This window comes from Manis javanica, chromosome 15, assembly GCF_040802235.1.
Source record: "Manis javanica isolate MJ-LG chromosome 15, MJ_LKY, whole genome shotgun sequence".
Taxonomy (NCBI): domain Eukaryota; kingdom Metazoa; phylum Chordata; class Mammalia; order Pholidota; family Manidae; genus Manis; species Manis javanica.
The window spans coordinates 10305919-10323670 of NC_133170.1; the positions used below are offsets into that span (position 1 = coordinate 10305919).

The 17752-nt window shown below is 41.8% G+C and overlaps 1 protein-coding gene and 1 pseudogene across 1 annotated transcript in view; one reads left to right on the plus strand and one right to left on the minus strand.

Annotated features, from left to right (window-relative positions):
• Nucleotides 1-16963, minus strand: part of SSPN (sarcospan) — a 39521-nt gene extending 22558 nt beyond the window's left edge. Inside the window, exon 1 of the mRNA XM_037020377.2 lies at nucleotides 16681-16963. Within this exon, the coding sequence (XP_036876272.2) occupies nucleotides 16681-16878 (198 nt within the window). The 5' untranslated portion in view covers nucleotides 16879-16963. The remainder of the gene's footprint in view (nucleotides 1-16680) is intronic.
• On the plus strand, nucleotides 708-4314 carry LOC140846452 (zinc finger CCCH domain-containing protein 7A pseudogene; annotated as a pseudogene).
• Nucleotides 16964-17752: the final 789 nt, after the last annotated feature.

Consider the following 17752-nt stretch of genomic DNA (forward strand, 5'->3'; position numbering starts at 1 on the left):
TTTTTTTTTAGTCTTCATTTTTTTACTTATATAATGAAGTGTGTGGGTGAAGCGATATAATGTCTAAGATTTACCTCAAAAAAATCAAGGATATGATATGTGGGTGGAGAGTATAGGAACACACAAATGAAGCAAGATGGATTTTGAGTTCATAATTATTAAAGCTGGGTGATGGGAACATAGGGGCCATCTTATTTATCTACTTTTGTGCATGCTTGAAATTTTCCATAATAAATAGGTTAAGAAAAAGAAGTGGCTTTGGGCTCATGATACCACTGGGACACCTTACAAGACAAACTCCCTGGAAGGGTTACACCCTCAATTAGGCCATAAATTGTTACATATAAAACCTCTTGGAAATTGAACTCACAATCCATTTGCAGCAAACACATGAAGAATCAATTCATTCATGAAGGCCAGCACTGTGTACATATAAGCATGTGCAACATACTTTCAGCATTAAAGCCTCATGAATTTCAAAAAAATGGAATTAAATGAATAGAGCCTAAAAAAAGTACACTCAAAATAATTGAAGACATGAAAGAAGGAATTAAAAACATGAATAGAGGACAGGGCATTTTTTAAAAAAATCCCAGGGAGGCGCAGGCGCAGGGTGCCGCTGCCGCCGCCGGTCACAGAGGGAAGCTGCGAGCGAGCACCCAGGCCACCCCGCCGCCCCCCGCCGCCCGCCGCCCCGCAGACTGCTCATTTAGGAGAGTGGACGTGTGGGATAACATGTGCAGTGTGCCCGAGGAGAGAAGAAGGCAGCACGACATAACGGAAGGACTGCAGTTCATACAGTCACCGCTGTCATATCCAGGAACACAGGAACAATATGCGGTATATTTACGTGTCCTTGTGAGAAATCTTTTTAATGAAGGAAATGTTTATCGGGAATGTGATTGGAACAACTCAATAAGCCAGTACACGGAAGCTTTGAATATAGCTGATCATGCAAAATCTGAAGAAATTCTAATCCCTAAAGATATCATTGAAAAACTACATGTAAATCGTATTGCTTGCTATTCTAACATGGGTTTCCATGAGAAGGTTTTAGAAGACTGTGTTACAGTTCTCAGTTTAAATGCCAGTAACTGCAAAGCTCTGTATTGGAAATCCAAGGCTCTGAGCAATTTAGGAAGATACAAAGAGGCTTACGATGCTGTAGCAAAGTGCTCCTTAGCAGTGCCTCAGGATGAAAATGTAATAAAACTAACTCAAGAACTAGCTCAGAAATTGGGATTTAAAATAAGAAAAGCGTATGTTAGAGCTGAGCTTTTGTTGAAATCAGTTCCTGGGGATGGAGCTACCAAGGCTTTGAACCGTTCTGTGGAAGGTATCAAGCCAGATCTGTTCACTCCGAGGCAGGAGGCCGTCCCTGTTGTTTCTACACCTGCATCCAGTTTTTCCCACCAAGTTGGAAGTGAGCTGGCCTCGGTTCCTGTCGTGCCCTTAACCTCTGTTTTGCCACGGCAAGCCGAAGAGAGCTCCCTGGCCTCGACGGTGTTGGCCAACGGGGGGAAGATCCCCTTCACTATGCCTGTAGCTTTTTTAGATGATGGAGATATGGTCCTTGGAGATGAAATAGATGACCTGCTTGATTCTGCACCTGAGGCTAATGAAACTGTTATTCCATCAGCTTTAGTCAGAGGACCCCTTCCAACAGCCAGTGTCACTCCTAGCATACCCTTTTCGGCATCTCTGTTGGGCACCTTGCCCATTGGTGCGAGGTATGCTCCTCCACCCTCCTTCTCAGAATTGTATCCACCTTTGACTTCATCCTTAGAAGATTTCTGTTCTTCTTTAAATTCGTTTTCAATGAGTGAATCCAAACAAGATCTGTCCACCTCAACTTCTAGAGAGGGAACACCGATGAACTACAGTAATTCTTCCCTTTTACTTATGAATGGACCCAGCAGTTTGTTTGCTTCTGAGAGTTTCCTGGGAATTTCAAGTCACCCTAGGAATGACTTTGGAAACTTCTTTGGAAGTGCAGTTACTAAACCAACTTCATCAGTGACCCCGAGACATCCCCTTGAAGGAACCCATGAATTGAGACAAGCTTGTCAGATCTGTTTTGTAAAATCAGGCCCTAAGTTAATGGATTTCACTTACCATGCTAATATAGATCATAAATGCAAGAAAGATATTTTAATTGGTAGGATAAAGAATGTTGAAGATAAATCATGGAAAAAAATACGTCCAAGACCAACAAAAACAAATTATGAAGAACCGTATTATATATGTAAAGATGTTGCTGCTGAGGAGGAATGTAGGTACTCGGGCCACTGCACATTTGCTTATTGCCAAGAAGACATAGACGTCTGGACACTGGAGCGCAAAGGGGCCTTCAGTAGAGAGGCTTTCTTTGGTGGCAATGGAAAGATCAACCTTACCGTCTTCAAACTTCTCCAAGAACATTTGGGAGAATTTATATTCCTTTGTGAGAAATGTTTTGATCATAAGCCTAGAATGATAAGTAGAAGAAATAAAGATAATTCTACTTCTTGTTCTCACCCGGTTACAAAGCATGAGTTTGAAGACAATAAGTGCCTTGTCCACATTTTGCGAGAGACAACAGTAAAATACTCCAAAATATGTTATTTTCATGATCAATGTCAGCTTGATTTATGGCAACATGAGGTTCGCTATGGCTGTTTAAGGGAAGATGAGTGCTTTTATGCACATAGTCTTGTAGAATTGAAAGTCTGGATATTGCAAAATGAAACAGGTATCTCGCATGATGCTATTGCTCAAGAATCTAAACGATACTGGCAAAATTTGGAAGCAAATGTACCTGGAGTGCAGGTACTTGGCAATCAAATAATGCCTGGATCTCTTAATATGAAGATAAAATTTGTGTGTGCACAGTGTCTGAGAAACGGTCAAGTCATTGAACCAGACAAAAACAGAAAATATTGTAGTGCAAAAGCAAGGCATTCGTGGACCAAAGATGGGCGTGCGACGAGAGTGATGTCTGTTGAACGTTAAGAAGTGGATGAATATCCGTCCTCTCCCCACAAAGAAACAAATGCCTTTACAGTTTGATCTGTGCAATCATATTGCTTCTGGGAAAAAACGTCAATATGTTGGAAACTGTTCCTTTGCTCATAGTTCTGAGGAACGAGAAGTGTGGACTTACATGAAGGAGAATGGAATACAAGATATGGAGCAATTTTATGAATTCTGGCTAAAGAGTCAAAAAAACGAAAAAAGTGATGATGTAGCCAGCCAGTCACACAAGGAAAATGGAAAACAAATTCACATGCCAACAGATTATGCTGAAGTCACTGTGGACTTCCACTGCGGATGTGTGAGAAGAACTGTAACAACGAGAAGCAGTGGCAAGGCCACATCTCTTCAGAGAAGCACAAGGAGAAGGCTTTCCATGCTGAGGATGACCAGTACTGCTGGCAGCACCGCTTCCCAACAGGGCATTTTAGTATTTATAGGTATATGAACAGTACTTGCACGGAAGGAAGCAGCTGTAAGTTTGCACACGGAAACGCTGAACTTCATGAATGGGAAGAAAGAAGGGATGCCCTAAAGATGAAGCTCAACAAAGCAAGAAAAGATCACTTAATTGCCCCAAATGATAATGACTTTGGAAAATATAGTTTTTTGTTTAAAGATTTAAACTAATATGCTGGTTTTTCTGTATGTTACCTAATCAGAGCATTGACCAGAAAAATGGGAAGTGTTCTAAGGCACGTAGCAGAGGGGCTGCACATTCTCTGCTCGTATTGGCGTCTATCGTCCCCCCTGGGCAGCAACCCACAGTAGGTAGGAAAATGGGCTGTTTAATAGGTCTGTCCATGCTCTCACGGCACCACTGGCATCAAATGGCGAAGTGACCGCTACCTGGTTGCCATCTGTTGGACAGACTTTTGGATGAAGTTGTTGGGAAAGAAGATAAGGTTATATCTAGGATGACTCCTTGAGTTGGTCCTTCAGATAAGAATCATGATGGTGAAAGCGTAAACACTTGTACTAGCATCAGAACACATGATGGATGAAATTCTTCACGTTTTAAGCAGAATGAGTTTGTTTAATATCACAGAGTTTGCTACTTATCTGTATGTAGGTTGCTAAAAAGGATTTTCTTAACTCAGATTTTAAGCCAAAAAACCATTTAACACTAGTATATGTTAAATGGGGTATTTTTCTGTATTTGTATGTTTCACTATAATAAGGGAACTAAGGATTATGCACATTGAGACTATTTTGAAAAATAATCAGTTGACTCAAATTTTATTTCTTGGTCTTTTGCTGTTTAAATGATGACTTTGAAAGATTAAACTTGTACTGTTGGAATCATGTAGTGTATGGACCGATACTGCCTGTAATAAAGACTTTAAAAAAAATCCCAGGGATACATTAAAAACCATCAATAAAGACAAAATAGAAGTTCTAGAAATGAAAAATAAAGTAACTAGAATGAAAAACTCAAAGGATAAATAATAGGCAGATTAAACTCAACTGAAATGGGGAATAGTGAACTAGAAGATAGACCTGAGGAAATAACCCAAAATAGAGTGCAGAGAGATGAAACACCACAGAGAGGCTAAGAAACAGGGAAGATTAAATAAGAAAATCCAAACATAGTATTTCCATGGTAGTTCTAGACAGAGATGAAAGAAAACAGACAATATTTGAAAAAATAAAATAAAATATTCAAATATTTCAAACATTCTGAAATTGTTTCAGAATTGATGAAAATACAAAAATCCTAGAGTCAGGAAATAAAACAAGTCCCCAGTAGGATAAATACAAAGAAAACGCACATTTAGTCATGTTGTAGCTAAACTGTAGCATGTGGAAAATGGAGAGATATTCCTTGCTCATATATACAAAGTACAAATTGAATGAAAATATGGAAAGTATTTTTCTTGGAACTTCAAAACCCAACTGTAAAACATGTGGAAAAGAATATGGGTCAGTCGCACCAAGACAATTTTGAAGAAGAATAAGCCGAGAGCAAGGCAAGGTGGACAAGTTACATTATGGTGCTATTTAATTTAAACAATATGGTATCAGCACAGTGATAAATAGGACAATGAATCTGGAGAGAATCACAGACACAATCCTCTAACATGGAAACTCTATAGTTGATGAGCGGATACAGCAGTTCAGTATAGCAAAGACTGATTATTCATTAAATGGCACTAAAACAATTCAAAATCTGCATGAGAAAAAATAAAATATGGACGCTACCTCACAACATATGCAAAAAGACCATTTAGATTAAAGATACAAGTATGAAAGCAAATGTTCCACATTTGAAAAAATATATAGAAAAATATGCTTCATGATCTTGGAGTAGGGAAAGATTTTTTTTTAATATATTAAAGCACATCCCATAAAGAAGATTGATAAGTATAGATTAAAATTAAATATTTTTCACAACAGAGTCACCATAAGCAAAAACAAAAAACATGGTACCAAGTAGAAGATACTGGCAGTACCTAAAACCATAAAGACTGACATAGAACACAAATCTTATAAATCAGAGACAAATAACCCATAGAAAATATTTGTTGAATAAATAAATCATAGAAACGAAAATAAAATGGCCAGTAAGCATTAAAACATGTTCAACTCTAGTACTAAGAGTTGAATTAGAAAAACATAATTAAAAAAAGATATTATTGCACACAAATTAGACAAAACTTTTAATTGTCTGACAGAAGCTGATAGTGGCATGTTGTGTATCAGCGGAGTTCCCACTGTTGGTGGGAATGTAAATTAGTACAAGTGTGGGTCCCTGGCACTGATTCGGCAGCATCTACACAGTTAAAGATCCTTGTATCTTATAACTCAATGATTCAATTTCTAGGAATATGCTCTGCAGAAACTGAAATACATGCATGGGGAACTGTCGAAAAGAATGTCCAGTTCAACAGTTTGTAATTGCAAAAAAAACCCCATACAACAGTTTTGAAAGCAACCTAAATTTTTGTCAACAGGAGAATGAATAAATAACTGTTGTTAAATTAATTCCTATAATCAAAAATAGTATAGCAAATATGAATGAATGGTATCCATGTACTATGATGAATAAATCTCAAACACAATGTTGAACAAAAATGATATGCTACCATTTACATAAAATGTATAACACATAAGACGTGGTTAATTGTTAGTTTGTATGTATACATATTAAAACATATGAAAACATGCATAAGCATGAGAAATGCCAAATTCAGGACAATAGATTCCTCTGGAAAAGGAGGTTGGGGTAGGAGAATGTGACTAAAAAAGGAAACAGGGGACTTCAATGTATTGTTTTCTTCCTTAAATAAAATAAATAATTTTGACAAAGTATAAACTTGACAAACCTGAATATAAGTAGGTGGTTGTTTTATTACTCTCTATATGTTACTATATACTTAAATTTTTTCATAATTAGAAAAGAATCATAGAATGGCCCATACTTGTTCAAACCTACACAAAAATGAAAATAAAAAGCATAACTGTAAGGTTTTGAAAATGACTACAAGATAGTAGAGCTAAGATTCTACCCACATCTGTTTTATTTCAAAGCTGAAGCCCCTCCTACAATTTCAGGCCCCCTCTCCTAGCCCTTTCTGATCCTTTGCAGACAGGGTTCACCACACCCTCCGCCACCTCTCAGGGCACCACCTTAGCATTTGATTGTTTAAACTATTCTAATCATTTGTTCATGGGTCCTCCCGGACACTGAGCTCCTGACATATGGAAAGATAAAGGGAGGCTGGCCAAGATGTGAAATGTTTACCAGTAAGTGCTCTCTCTTTCACAGACTTCTGTTCAGTTGCTGATCAGTCACCCAACTCTGAGGGTGATTTATCAGCAGCTAGTTGCCAATAAGTTCAATAAATACCTACTTTTGCAAAATAATCCATTTTCAAAGAAGGTACGAGAAACAAAGACTGAGTTCCAGCATTTCTCATGAATCAATAGAAGGGGCCAAATTGCCACATATTTGTGGAGACAAGAAACAGCCTATAGTTAATTTGTTTCATTTTGGGATTTTCAAGTCCTCAGAAGGGAAAGGAATCTTCCAGTCCTCAGAAGGGAAATGTGTGTTTAGCCTGCTCCAGTGGTATCATTACAGGCTGAATTTTATTATCCAGGCATAATGAAGTAGGTTCTCAAACTGGGTCCCACTTTAGAAATGATTGTAGAGTTAATTCTACATTAATACCCCTGGGTTCATATACCTGAAATAGAATTAATAAAAATTTATGAAACAGTACAGTCTATAAGAGTTAGACAGTATATCACTATAAATTCAATGATATAACACTGTAACAGGAGAATAAATGAGAGATCCCTCCTAACCTTTAAAAAATACTATCAAGTGGCTTTTCTAATTGAGAGCACTATTTTACCAAAAAAACCAAACCGAACAGGATATAATGGAATGTTAAGTAACAGAGGGTAACAGTAGTTCTCCTTTGAAAAGTGTTTTGTCCTTTTCAACATGAGGAGGTCAGTGTCCCCAAGCAGCCTGCAGCCGCCCCACATTTCTCCTCTTCCCTCCCATGGCAACATGGGTTAGCTGGACACTGAGCTTTTTGTGATGTGTGTGTGAGGACAGGGAGAAGGGGAGCGAGGCTTCAGGGAGGTCTGGAGGTGGAAACATCTGTGACGCACTACATCTGGTGGCTGAATGAGAATTATTTATCCAGGCTTCTGTAACACAATAGTTACGGGCACCCCCTGTTCACTTTAAAAATTCTCTTTGGTTTCAGAGCCCTCAACTCCGATCAAAACACTTCAATCAGCGTCCCAGACTACGTGTTCATGAAAAGATTCTGAGACGAAGCCAACCTGTGTGGGCTGAATCCTTCTGCTGCAGAATCTGAGGAGTGGACTTCACGCACACGTAACGTGCAAACTCAACAGGGCCAGGGCTGTCTTTCACCTGGATGCAGTCCGGAGAAATTATGTGTCACTGATGAAAGCGTGCTCCCTTTGTGGGGACCTGGCCTCCCCTTCACCGCTTGGACTCTCCACCCTCGCCCTTGGGCAGGGAGAATGTCTGGTTCTTCTGCCTAAGTGAACAGCACCATCCACCCTCTCAAAGAAATGACGGGAACTGAAATGCTATTTCCCTTATCGTGCAAAAGGCCTCCTCACAGCTTTGCTGGCACAGTGAAAGGGGAGATAAGGCTCTGCCTGTGCCTCATGGCCTGTTGTGTGCCACCTCTGATACTTTAGAAGGAAGCTGGTGTTTTGTTTTGTTTTGCTTTTCCTAGTAAAAACGCTAAAATGCTCTCCCTAGTCAGGGTCTAGTTAACACATTAGCAATTCTCCTGTTTTTCTTGTCACCTGTCATTATCTTCCACAGGAGAGGCCTTGATAATAACCTATCTTACAGGGGTTTTTAATGGCTCGTTACAATGAGTGCTGAATCAAACACTTTCAGAACAACAGCTGAGTGGGATGCCACTAAAACAGCGTGGGCAAGGGTGCTTGCGGCCTCTCGCAGCCCCACTGCACTCCCGGCTGGTGCGGGGAGCTGCTCATTTCCGCAGCCACAGAGGCAGGCCCCAGGCAGAGCTAGAGCAGAATCTGAGAATGCTTATTCATGAACAAACCCTTTGCTTTCTAACAGCCAGTCACCTACGGCCTTTTGCCAGCATGCAGGGAACCCACTCCGACTACTGGGCAGGGAGATGGCCCAGCAACATTAGATCAGAGAACAACTTTAAATATGCTCAAAAATCCAACTGGAGCTATTATAGGTGCCTCTGGACCAAAGGCCATGCCTTCTGATTGCTACTCCTTTTGGAACTGGGGTTGGCCCAGCTGTGGGAAGGTGCCGTATGGGACCGTTCTAGTCCGTCCTCTCTGGTCTTTCTCTCTGCGATGGCTGGGTTTGAGAAGCATCAGATCAAGTACAGCAGAGCCCAGTTCTGGATTTCTAAGCTGCTCAAACAGGATTCTGTGAAAGGCCCTCGAAAGCATGTCCAAGGGGGAATCTACCAAGGAGACGCAGAGGCTGGTACATCCTGAGACCCAAGGTGGGAGCACCCCAGGGTTTTATTCTGATTCATTCCACAGAATAAACGTTGATCTGGCCTTCAGAATCATCACCAGAAATGAAAACAAAGGCTGCACATTCTACAGGAGACCAGAGAGGAGGATTCCCTTGAGTTCTAGCAACACCGAGCATGAGATCACTGCCCCGCAGGATGGCAGACTCGTCTCATTGCTGAAAATCTGAGCTTCCCCCAGTGGCACCACCCAGCCAGCCACCCTCATTTCCATGCCTCTGAAGCCAGGGTGTCACTTAGCAGGATCCTGACAGCGAGTCACTCCTGGAGCAGTAAAAGAAGGCAGAGATTTACTAAACAGTGGCTCCTAAGCCTTAAAGAGCTATTATAGCAAATGAGATGCCTAAAATTAACCCTTGGAATTGTAGTCACTCGCTGACTCTATTGGATTTTATTTTTACAGAAATCTGACAAAAGAAGCAATCTGTAAACACAGTAAAAACAACCTCGGCCATATGTTTTGCTCCGGGCTTGAGCACAGAGCCATGCCACTCAGTTGTACAACCTTGGGTCAGTTTACTGGCTCAGAATTCTCCTCAGAAACATGCAGCCTTCTAACTGTTCCCTGAAAGCCAGACGGCCTTCTTGAGTGAGCTGAGAAATGGGCTCAAGAATCACTGAGATGGTTGTATGAACTTCTCCCTCACTCAAGGTGCTGTGGAAAGAATTGTGTCCCCCCAAATTCCTCTGTGTAAGCGCTCACCTTCAGTGTGGCTGAATTTGGAGAGAGGGCCTCTAGGAGGTAACTAAGGTTAACTGAGGTCATAAGGATGGGGTCCTAATCTGAACCGACGGCTGGTTTTGTAAGAAGAGGAGGAGAGGGAGATCTCTGCCTCTCACGGAGCCCGAGCGCCGAGGCGAGGCCATGTGAGCGCACGGCAAGACAGGGCCGTCTGCAGCCCAGGAAGGGTCCTCACCACACTGGCCGCGCTGGGGCAGACCAAGACAGAAAGGAAAATGTATTTTAGTCATTGCCATATGCGTAGGTGTACACATACAAGTTCTAAAGTTAACCGGGGTGATCAGTGAGCTGTGCTGCTCAGGCATCTGCCGGTTACTCCTGCCAAGTTTCATCTCGATGCACTCAGATCTGAGGCGGCCTCCAAAGCATCTGAAAAAGGATGTGTCTCTGAAATAAGCTTTTATAGCTTATGTTATAAATACTGTTCCCAACATCCATTATTTTTTAAAAAGTTCACCTTCAGCTTATGAACTCACTGTAATAAACCTGGACTTGAATATTCCCAGCAAGTAAAAACTACAGGGTGAAAATATGACATCATGAGGTCCCACCCAGCTCTAGATTTCGATCGGCTCTTTTGATCCACATTTCCCTAGTTTGCCAAGATCTAGGCCCTAAAAATGAGCTGTATTTTTGCAGTGAAATGATATCCAATTAAAGTTGAATGACTAGATTCCATTCCTGTCCTACAACAACACAGAAATATGCATACTGAACTCTTCACATACCCTTGTGTGTATCCTTGAATGTTGACGCTAACCCATCAGGGGACAAAACGAGCAAATGGACTCAGTTAAGGAATACCCTTCAGAGAAATGTCACAGACAAGGCCAAAGGCAGGAAAAAGTCTGGGAAATGTCCATTTCCTCAGAACAAATTCAAAGTGAACATCACATCGGCAATCTCTGAAACCGTTAGACCAAATATTAGTAAAAACTATGCCTGTGCTTTCTTTGTAGAAGGAGAGAATCCAGCATCCAGCTACATCGATCCCAGTTTGTCCTAACTTATTTCAAGGAAATGCAAAAGAAGTCAAATGACTTCTCTTCCCTCTTTCTTTTGACCCTGCAGTCATTTTATAACATGGAATAAAAACACTGCAGTAATGCTAAGCTGTGTTCTGAATGTTTCCGGAACCCAGGAGCACAAAATGGAGTATAAAACATTCCTTATTATTACTGCACAGTTCTTTTAAATGTCATCAATAAACTTAAATCTATCTGTATTGAAAAATACAGTAATATGTCATTCCTCAAACCACAGGGTAAAAATGGGTTTCCGTGAGTTCCAACAGAAGCTCTGATGACGGCAAGTATGGAACAGAGTTCGATTCAACACTTCCTGGGCACCCATTACATGTCAGGGGTGCACAGAAGCTCCCTGGACATAGAACATATTTAAAGAGAATAAATTGCTTTATTTTTTTATTACCCCAAAATTCTATGCAACAGTATTTCTATCATACAAAAATAAAACCAAATGATTGGCCCCAAATTCTATGCAACAGTATTTCTATCACAAAAAAAAATAAAACCAAATGATTGGCCCCAAATTCTATGCAACAGTATTTCTATCACAAAAAAAATAAAACCAAATGATTGGCCCCAAATTCTATGCAACAGTATTTTCTATCACAAAAAAAATAAAACCAAATGATTGGCCCCAAATTCTATGCAACAGTATTTCTATCATACAAAAATAAAACCAAATGATTGGCCCCAAATTCTATGCAACAGTATTTCTATCACAAAAAAAAAATAAAACCAAATGATTGGCCCCAAATTCTATGCAACAGTATTTCTATCACAAAAAAAATAAAACCAAATGATTGGCCCCAAATTCTATGCAACAGTATTTCTATCACAAAAAAATAAAACCAAATGATTGGCACCACAGAGGTTTCCAGAGATTAAGTTTCTGAGTTGAATATATCCACACAACAGGATTGAAAAATATCAGGGCCCACCCTTTCTCCTTATTTTAAAAATAGAAAGAAAATTCAGGGATAACTTCCCCCTTATGCAAGCACCCCTTTGGCCTTTGCATATCTGGCTTAGCATGAGGCCAGCAGTAGAGGTGAAAATACATCTCTCCTAATGATTCTGAGCATTTAGTGATTTTGTTCAATATTAGCTTTCCTTATTCTTTATTCTGTATTCCTGAAATTATTTCAGGAAATGTCACCAAATTCTTGACTATTTCCTTTTATTTTCATACATTTATTAAAATTAATTTCTTTTGCCAAAGTAATTCAATTACATTCCTTTTTATGCTTACTAGGAGAACTTTGTGTTCCTATAAGATCATTTTTCTACCATTATTTATTATCCATACCCAGTGGAGATGGAGTTTAGCTATGTAATTATCACTCCTCAGTTCCTAACAATCCTGTGGCAGTTGTTACAATAAAAGTTACTTCCTAGTGGTACCAGACGTACCAAATCTAAAACATTTATTTTGAAGGCATATTAAAGTTCCAGTGTGAAAAATGATGTATTACTGTGCAATGTATTTTCTCAAATGTCAATACACTTACATAGAAAACATACACCACTTTAAGCTTTACCTGTTTTAAGGTCAAAACCCCAATGCCAAACCTTCCTCACTGTCAATTTCTCTTCATAACCATGATTAAATCACTTAGCCAAGTCATTATATCTTAGTCTCTCTACTTACAAATCACAGAAAATAACAGTATCTCTTCCTTGTTATATGTCCTATACCTGTGAATTTCAGGGTATATTCTGTCTTAACATAAATAAAAGCCTACTTTTCCCTTTCATTAACTCAAGATTAAAAAGAGATTTTTAAAATCTGAATACACCTGCATTTTGAATTCCTTACAGTAAGTTGACATAGGAAAACTGTTATTGAAATTCTAGACAAGACTCTTTAATCATTACAGATTCATATGATGAGTTTTATGAATGACATGAAGAAAAGGAGATATTCTTCCCTTCCTTTGAAGCCCTTTCCTTAGATTTCCTCATGTGATTAATGTGGTAGCTATCTCAGGGTTTTTACTCTAGCTGGGTGGGTAGGGAAGCAATGGAGAGAGAGTGAGGAAAGCTAAAAACCTCAATCAGGCAATTACCACTTTTCATGGGAATATTCCCTACAAGGGCCAAGAGACGTAACAAATACTCAGCACCACCATTGGGGATGAGAAGCAAGAGTTTGCTCTTAAATTGGCTACAGAGTAGAGATGCCAAAGCAAATAAATCATTGTTCAGTGAAATAGTTTGAAAGGTAACTGGGCTTTAAAAATATTTCTGTAAGTTAATATTTCTAATCGGCTGCATTCATTCCTGTCAGATATTATAAGGGCACATGCCCATCAGGATCTCTGGAGATCTCCTCCTGATATATGATTCATTATTTTTAGACTAGTGCCTAGCTCAGCAGACACACCCAACAGATGTTTACCAAATGAAGAAAAAGAAGCTGAAGTTCAAACTTATTATACTTCATCTAAACCAAAATTGCATTCATTTGAGTAAGAAGTAAAGGCCCTAAAGTTCTTAGATTTCTTCAATCCATACACATTCTTTATCAGTAAGAATTCTGGCATAAAAAGCAAACCTGAATGCCTCTTTGACCCAGTTACTCAAGCCATTAATAGAGTAAAAACACAGGAAATCCATCCATTTCCTAGGATCCCCCACCCCTAGCCAAGTTCATCCTCAAAGACCCTGTTTCACTTTGTATTATCATCGTGGTGTGACTTAGACCCCTTAAACCATTTATACAGAATTATGAGAGAAGAATGGCATTTCTACTGGCTACATACTCTCCATAATGGGTCCATTCTGTTTTTTCCTTTACTGGAATCTTTTTTAACTCCATCTCTCTGATGCAGGGTGAGGGAAGTTATATTTAAGGACAGGCAAGAAATAACCTGTTTGTTTTGCTGAAATTTCACTGGACATAAATCTCTGATCACAAATCATCCAGGACTTCTTCAGTCTATAACCAGAAGTTCACCGATGCTCATCAGGACACCCAGACGTGGGTCAAGGAGAAGCCACCTAAGTGGGTTTATTCAAATACCCAGCTTCTATCAGGGGAATGATGATCTCCAGATACCGGGTAATGGGAGAGTAACCGTTGTTAAAATGAAGTAAGTACCGTATGGTAAGGGGCAACCAGCCTACAGAGAAATCAAAGAATGAAGCATGCAAAACTGCCCAAGGGGTGGGTGTACCAGTCATGGGGGAGGGGGCTGCTTGAATTCAGCTTAACTTCAAGAAGCAGGCTGGACCCTGCCTTCACCCCAGGGACTGACCTTTACTGCTTTGGTCTAGCAGGTCTCCTGAACAGGGCAAATTTTTCAGTATTCCCTGGAGTATACGCCAGCCCAGAATCATTCCATATCCTCAAGCAAAGTGACCCTGAGGAGGCCCCTTTTCACCAAGTTAATTTTTATAAACCTCCAGAGCGATTCAGAAAGTAGTGGGCTAATCTAATACCACCAAGCTTGCTAATAATAACTTGGCTAAGAACAGAGAAAGGTTGTGATGGCTGAATTGATATCCTCTTCAGGGTTCAAACTGATTTAGCAAATGTAGCAAGTCCAAAATTGACTGCTCGGCAAGACTTGAGATAAAACACTGCCACTTCTACTTCAAGAGTGCCACTACGTGATTGCTACACTAATCGCTAATAAAAAGAGCTAGCTCACTAAACACTTACTATAACCAGCACTATCCTACGTATTAGAACGTGTATTTAGTCCGAGGACAACCTTAAGAGCTGGAAGTATTATTACCCTTCAGATTTCACCAATGAAACATGGAAGCCTGGAGAGGTTAAGTAACTTGCCCCAAGTTATTCAGTGAATAATGGCCAAGCAGGGGCTCAGCACCAGTGTTTACGCTTCTGCACTTCACCGTCCTGCCTCCTTGTCTTTTCCCCTCCCTGAAAGTTTGGAAAAGGACCTCGTGACCAACCACAGGCCACGAGAGGAGGACAAGAAGCGCTGCGTCTGTGGGAGTCAGGGACGCTCTGCCTGCCTGCCACTCTGGCCCCCTGGCATGAGGGTTTTTCCTTGCCTGGCTGCTAGAGGCCCTCCTCACCATCTCAGGGCATCTCCACTAACCGCTCTATTCTACACATATTCTCTCTTGAAAGAAAATTTAAGATCACAGATATCTTCAGGGCTACACACTGCTAGCAAACTTCAAATGGAGCCTAGACTATAAACTGGAAAACTGGAAAGAACTGAGACCTAGCTGTAGAAAATGTTCATTGTATCAGACCCAGGGAGCTTCCAGAGCAATCGGGAGCCTGTAAGGCTCCTAAGAGGAGCTCATGAGAATTGCTCAGTTAGTTCATGAGATTTCAGGGTCGCCTGGTTTGTATGCTTATGCCCTAAATACTAAGGCAAAATTTTTTCCCATATAATTTGCTTTTTGGTACTGGGATTTTTAAAGTTGAAATGAAGAAAAGATAGAAAACACATTCGCAAATGATATTCAAAACCACTGAATGAGGGCATGTGATTCCTTTTTTCTTTTAATTCATCTAGCCTTAAAGACAGACATTTTTTGCCTCTATCTTGACAGTTGTTTAGGTGACTAAAATACCCAGTATATCTTAGTGAAAAGCTATATTTAAAATCACTTGATTTAGAAAACTCCAATCATGATAATTTCATGGGAATTCTTAGCACACAAATTAACAGTTTCAAATTACTCCACAAGAATTTGGGAGTTCAAATAATCTTAATTAGAAAATACCTGCATCAATGAATATTTATCAGGTGTTTTTTAACATCTGTCCCTGACACAGAATTATTCTGAACCTAGATTTATGAGTTATAGTTCCTGGGTCAGTAATAGCACTAATGATGTAGGATGAGACCAGTGGCCAGGAATGCGAATTCTAGGCCCTCCCAGTCCACCAGTTCCAGTCTGGTCTCTGGGCCTTGAGAATGTCGTTTAAGTTCTCTTAGCTGGTTTCCACATGTCCACCTCAAAGTGTTGCTTCATGGATCCAATGGAATTATGCACATGAAAGCGGTTTTAGTAAGCTGCGAGGCACAATAATATAAAATAATAAAACTACAAACTACGTGTGGTGGCAGCGTGCAATGAGGAAAACGCAGACATCGTCTGGTGCCAAAAGGAATCAGCTTGGCTGATTCGGCAACTTGGCCAGCAGCTTATGATTCCCGGTATGTCTGCTGATGGTTCTCATTTTAGAAATGGAATGATAATAATGATGCCATAAGGATGATGTGGGGGTGAGAAATACACATATTGCCTCCAGCAGGACAGGCATACAGTAGGTGCCCAATAATCGGCGCCAGTTTCCCATCAAAGAATCCATCGAATTAAGCCAAGTACGCCGTGTGTTTCCACACTCACTCCCAACAGCTGGGCCATGTTCTGCCTAGAACAGTACATCCGTTAGCACAGTCGAAAATACACTTCTGCCATGGCCAGCGTGCTGGGTTCATCCCACCCACACTCCCGCGGACTAAGGCCCTGCTTGCTGTGTTCGCATTTCTTGCCCTGGACCGTTATTTCACAAACCTTAACTCAGGGAACTCAAATGCAAAAAATTAAATTAAATTAATACTACCCAATGTGGCAACTTCAAGCACAGGCTTTTTCCTACTTTTCGTTACTTAGGGACAGAGGAGGGGTCCCGGCACTAGGATAAGGAAAAAGCCAGAGAGAATCTGTTGTCACTGAGGCTGTTGAGTTCAACCCAAGTACGCGGCCCTTGCCCGCCTTCTCGCCCCCCAGCCCCGCGCCCCGCGCCCCGCGCCGCCCCCCGCGGCCGCCCCCGGCAGAGCGAGTTAGAGCGCAGCGGCGGAGGGGCGCATGCGGGGGTTAGTCTCAGCCCCGCCCGGCGAACGCGCCGCGGCAGGACGGGCGCGATGCTTACAGTGATCCCAGCCCAAAACGGAGTGGCCCTGAGCGGCAGCGAGGAGCTGGCGCTCGCCATGAGGAAGCCCAGCACGGTCACGGCGAGGCCCAGGGCCAGCTGCAGCAGCGCGAGCAGCAGCGGGAACCGGCAGCCGCAGCACGGCCGCGCCGCCTCCTCGCCGCGCTCCGCGGGGGCGCCTTTGCCCTGCGGCCCCATGGCGGCGGCCCCCTGCCCGTGCTGGCCGCGCGGCGGCGTGTCCTTGCCCGGGGCGGCGAGGGCGGCGGGGGCGGCGGGGGCGGCGCGGGGCGGGCTGAGCCGGCCCTGGTATTCGAATTACGGAGGCTGAACAAATATGGAAAACATTTGGAGCCGACTCGCCGCGCCGGCAGGGGCCGCGGAGGGGGAGTCCAGGGGGGTCGCCAACTGCCAACGCGCCGGGACGTCGCGCCGGCCGGGCGCACGGCGCGGCCCCGGGGCCTCCTAAGTGTGCACTTGCGTGCGTGTGTGCGCGGGTGTGTGTCTGGTTTCCTCACTCTAAGCCCCAGGATGTTTTTGGTTGTGTTTTCTGGGAGGTGCAAGGCAAGGTGGTAAATGTTTAAATCATTTGAGTTTAATTAACAGTCGAATCCGAAAGAGGCATTGCTGGGCTCCAAGCTTGGAAGCCGTTTCCATAAGTTAAATTGTTCTTCTTTTCCAGTAAAGGCATAAGCTCTTTTCTTTAATTGTGCAATCCAGCTAACAAATAAAGGCATTTTTCTCACTGAGGTATTTGCTTTTGTAAGAAGTGTTTATAGAGATGCTGGACTAATTGGGAACCCGGTCACATGTGTTTTTAAAAGCTGTTCAGTCGTTCACGGGGAGCCCCCAGCCAGTCTTCACAAATATCCACAAGTGTCTCGGGGATTATTACATACCTCGGACTTGGACCTGTGAACTCAGTCCACGCTTAGGATAATTTCTAAGCACCTACAAGTGCTACAAAATGGGACTATTCAGATGGATTTGGCCCCTGCCCAAAGTCACAGAACAAATCAATAAAACCAATTATTCATATTCCCACATACCTCTACTCAGCAGCACTTAGAGCAAA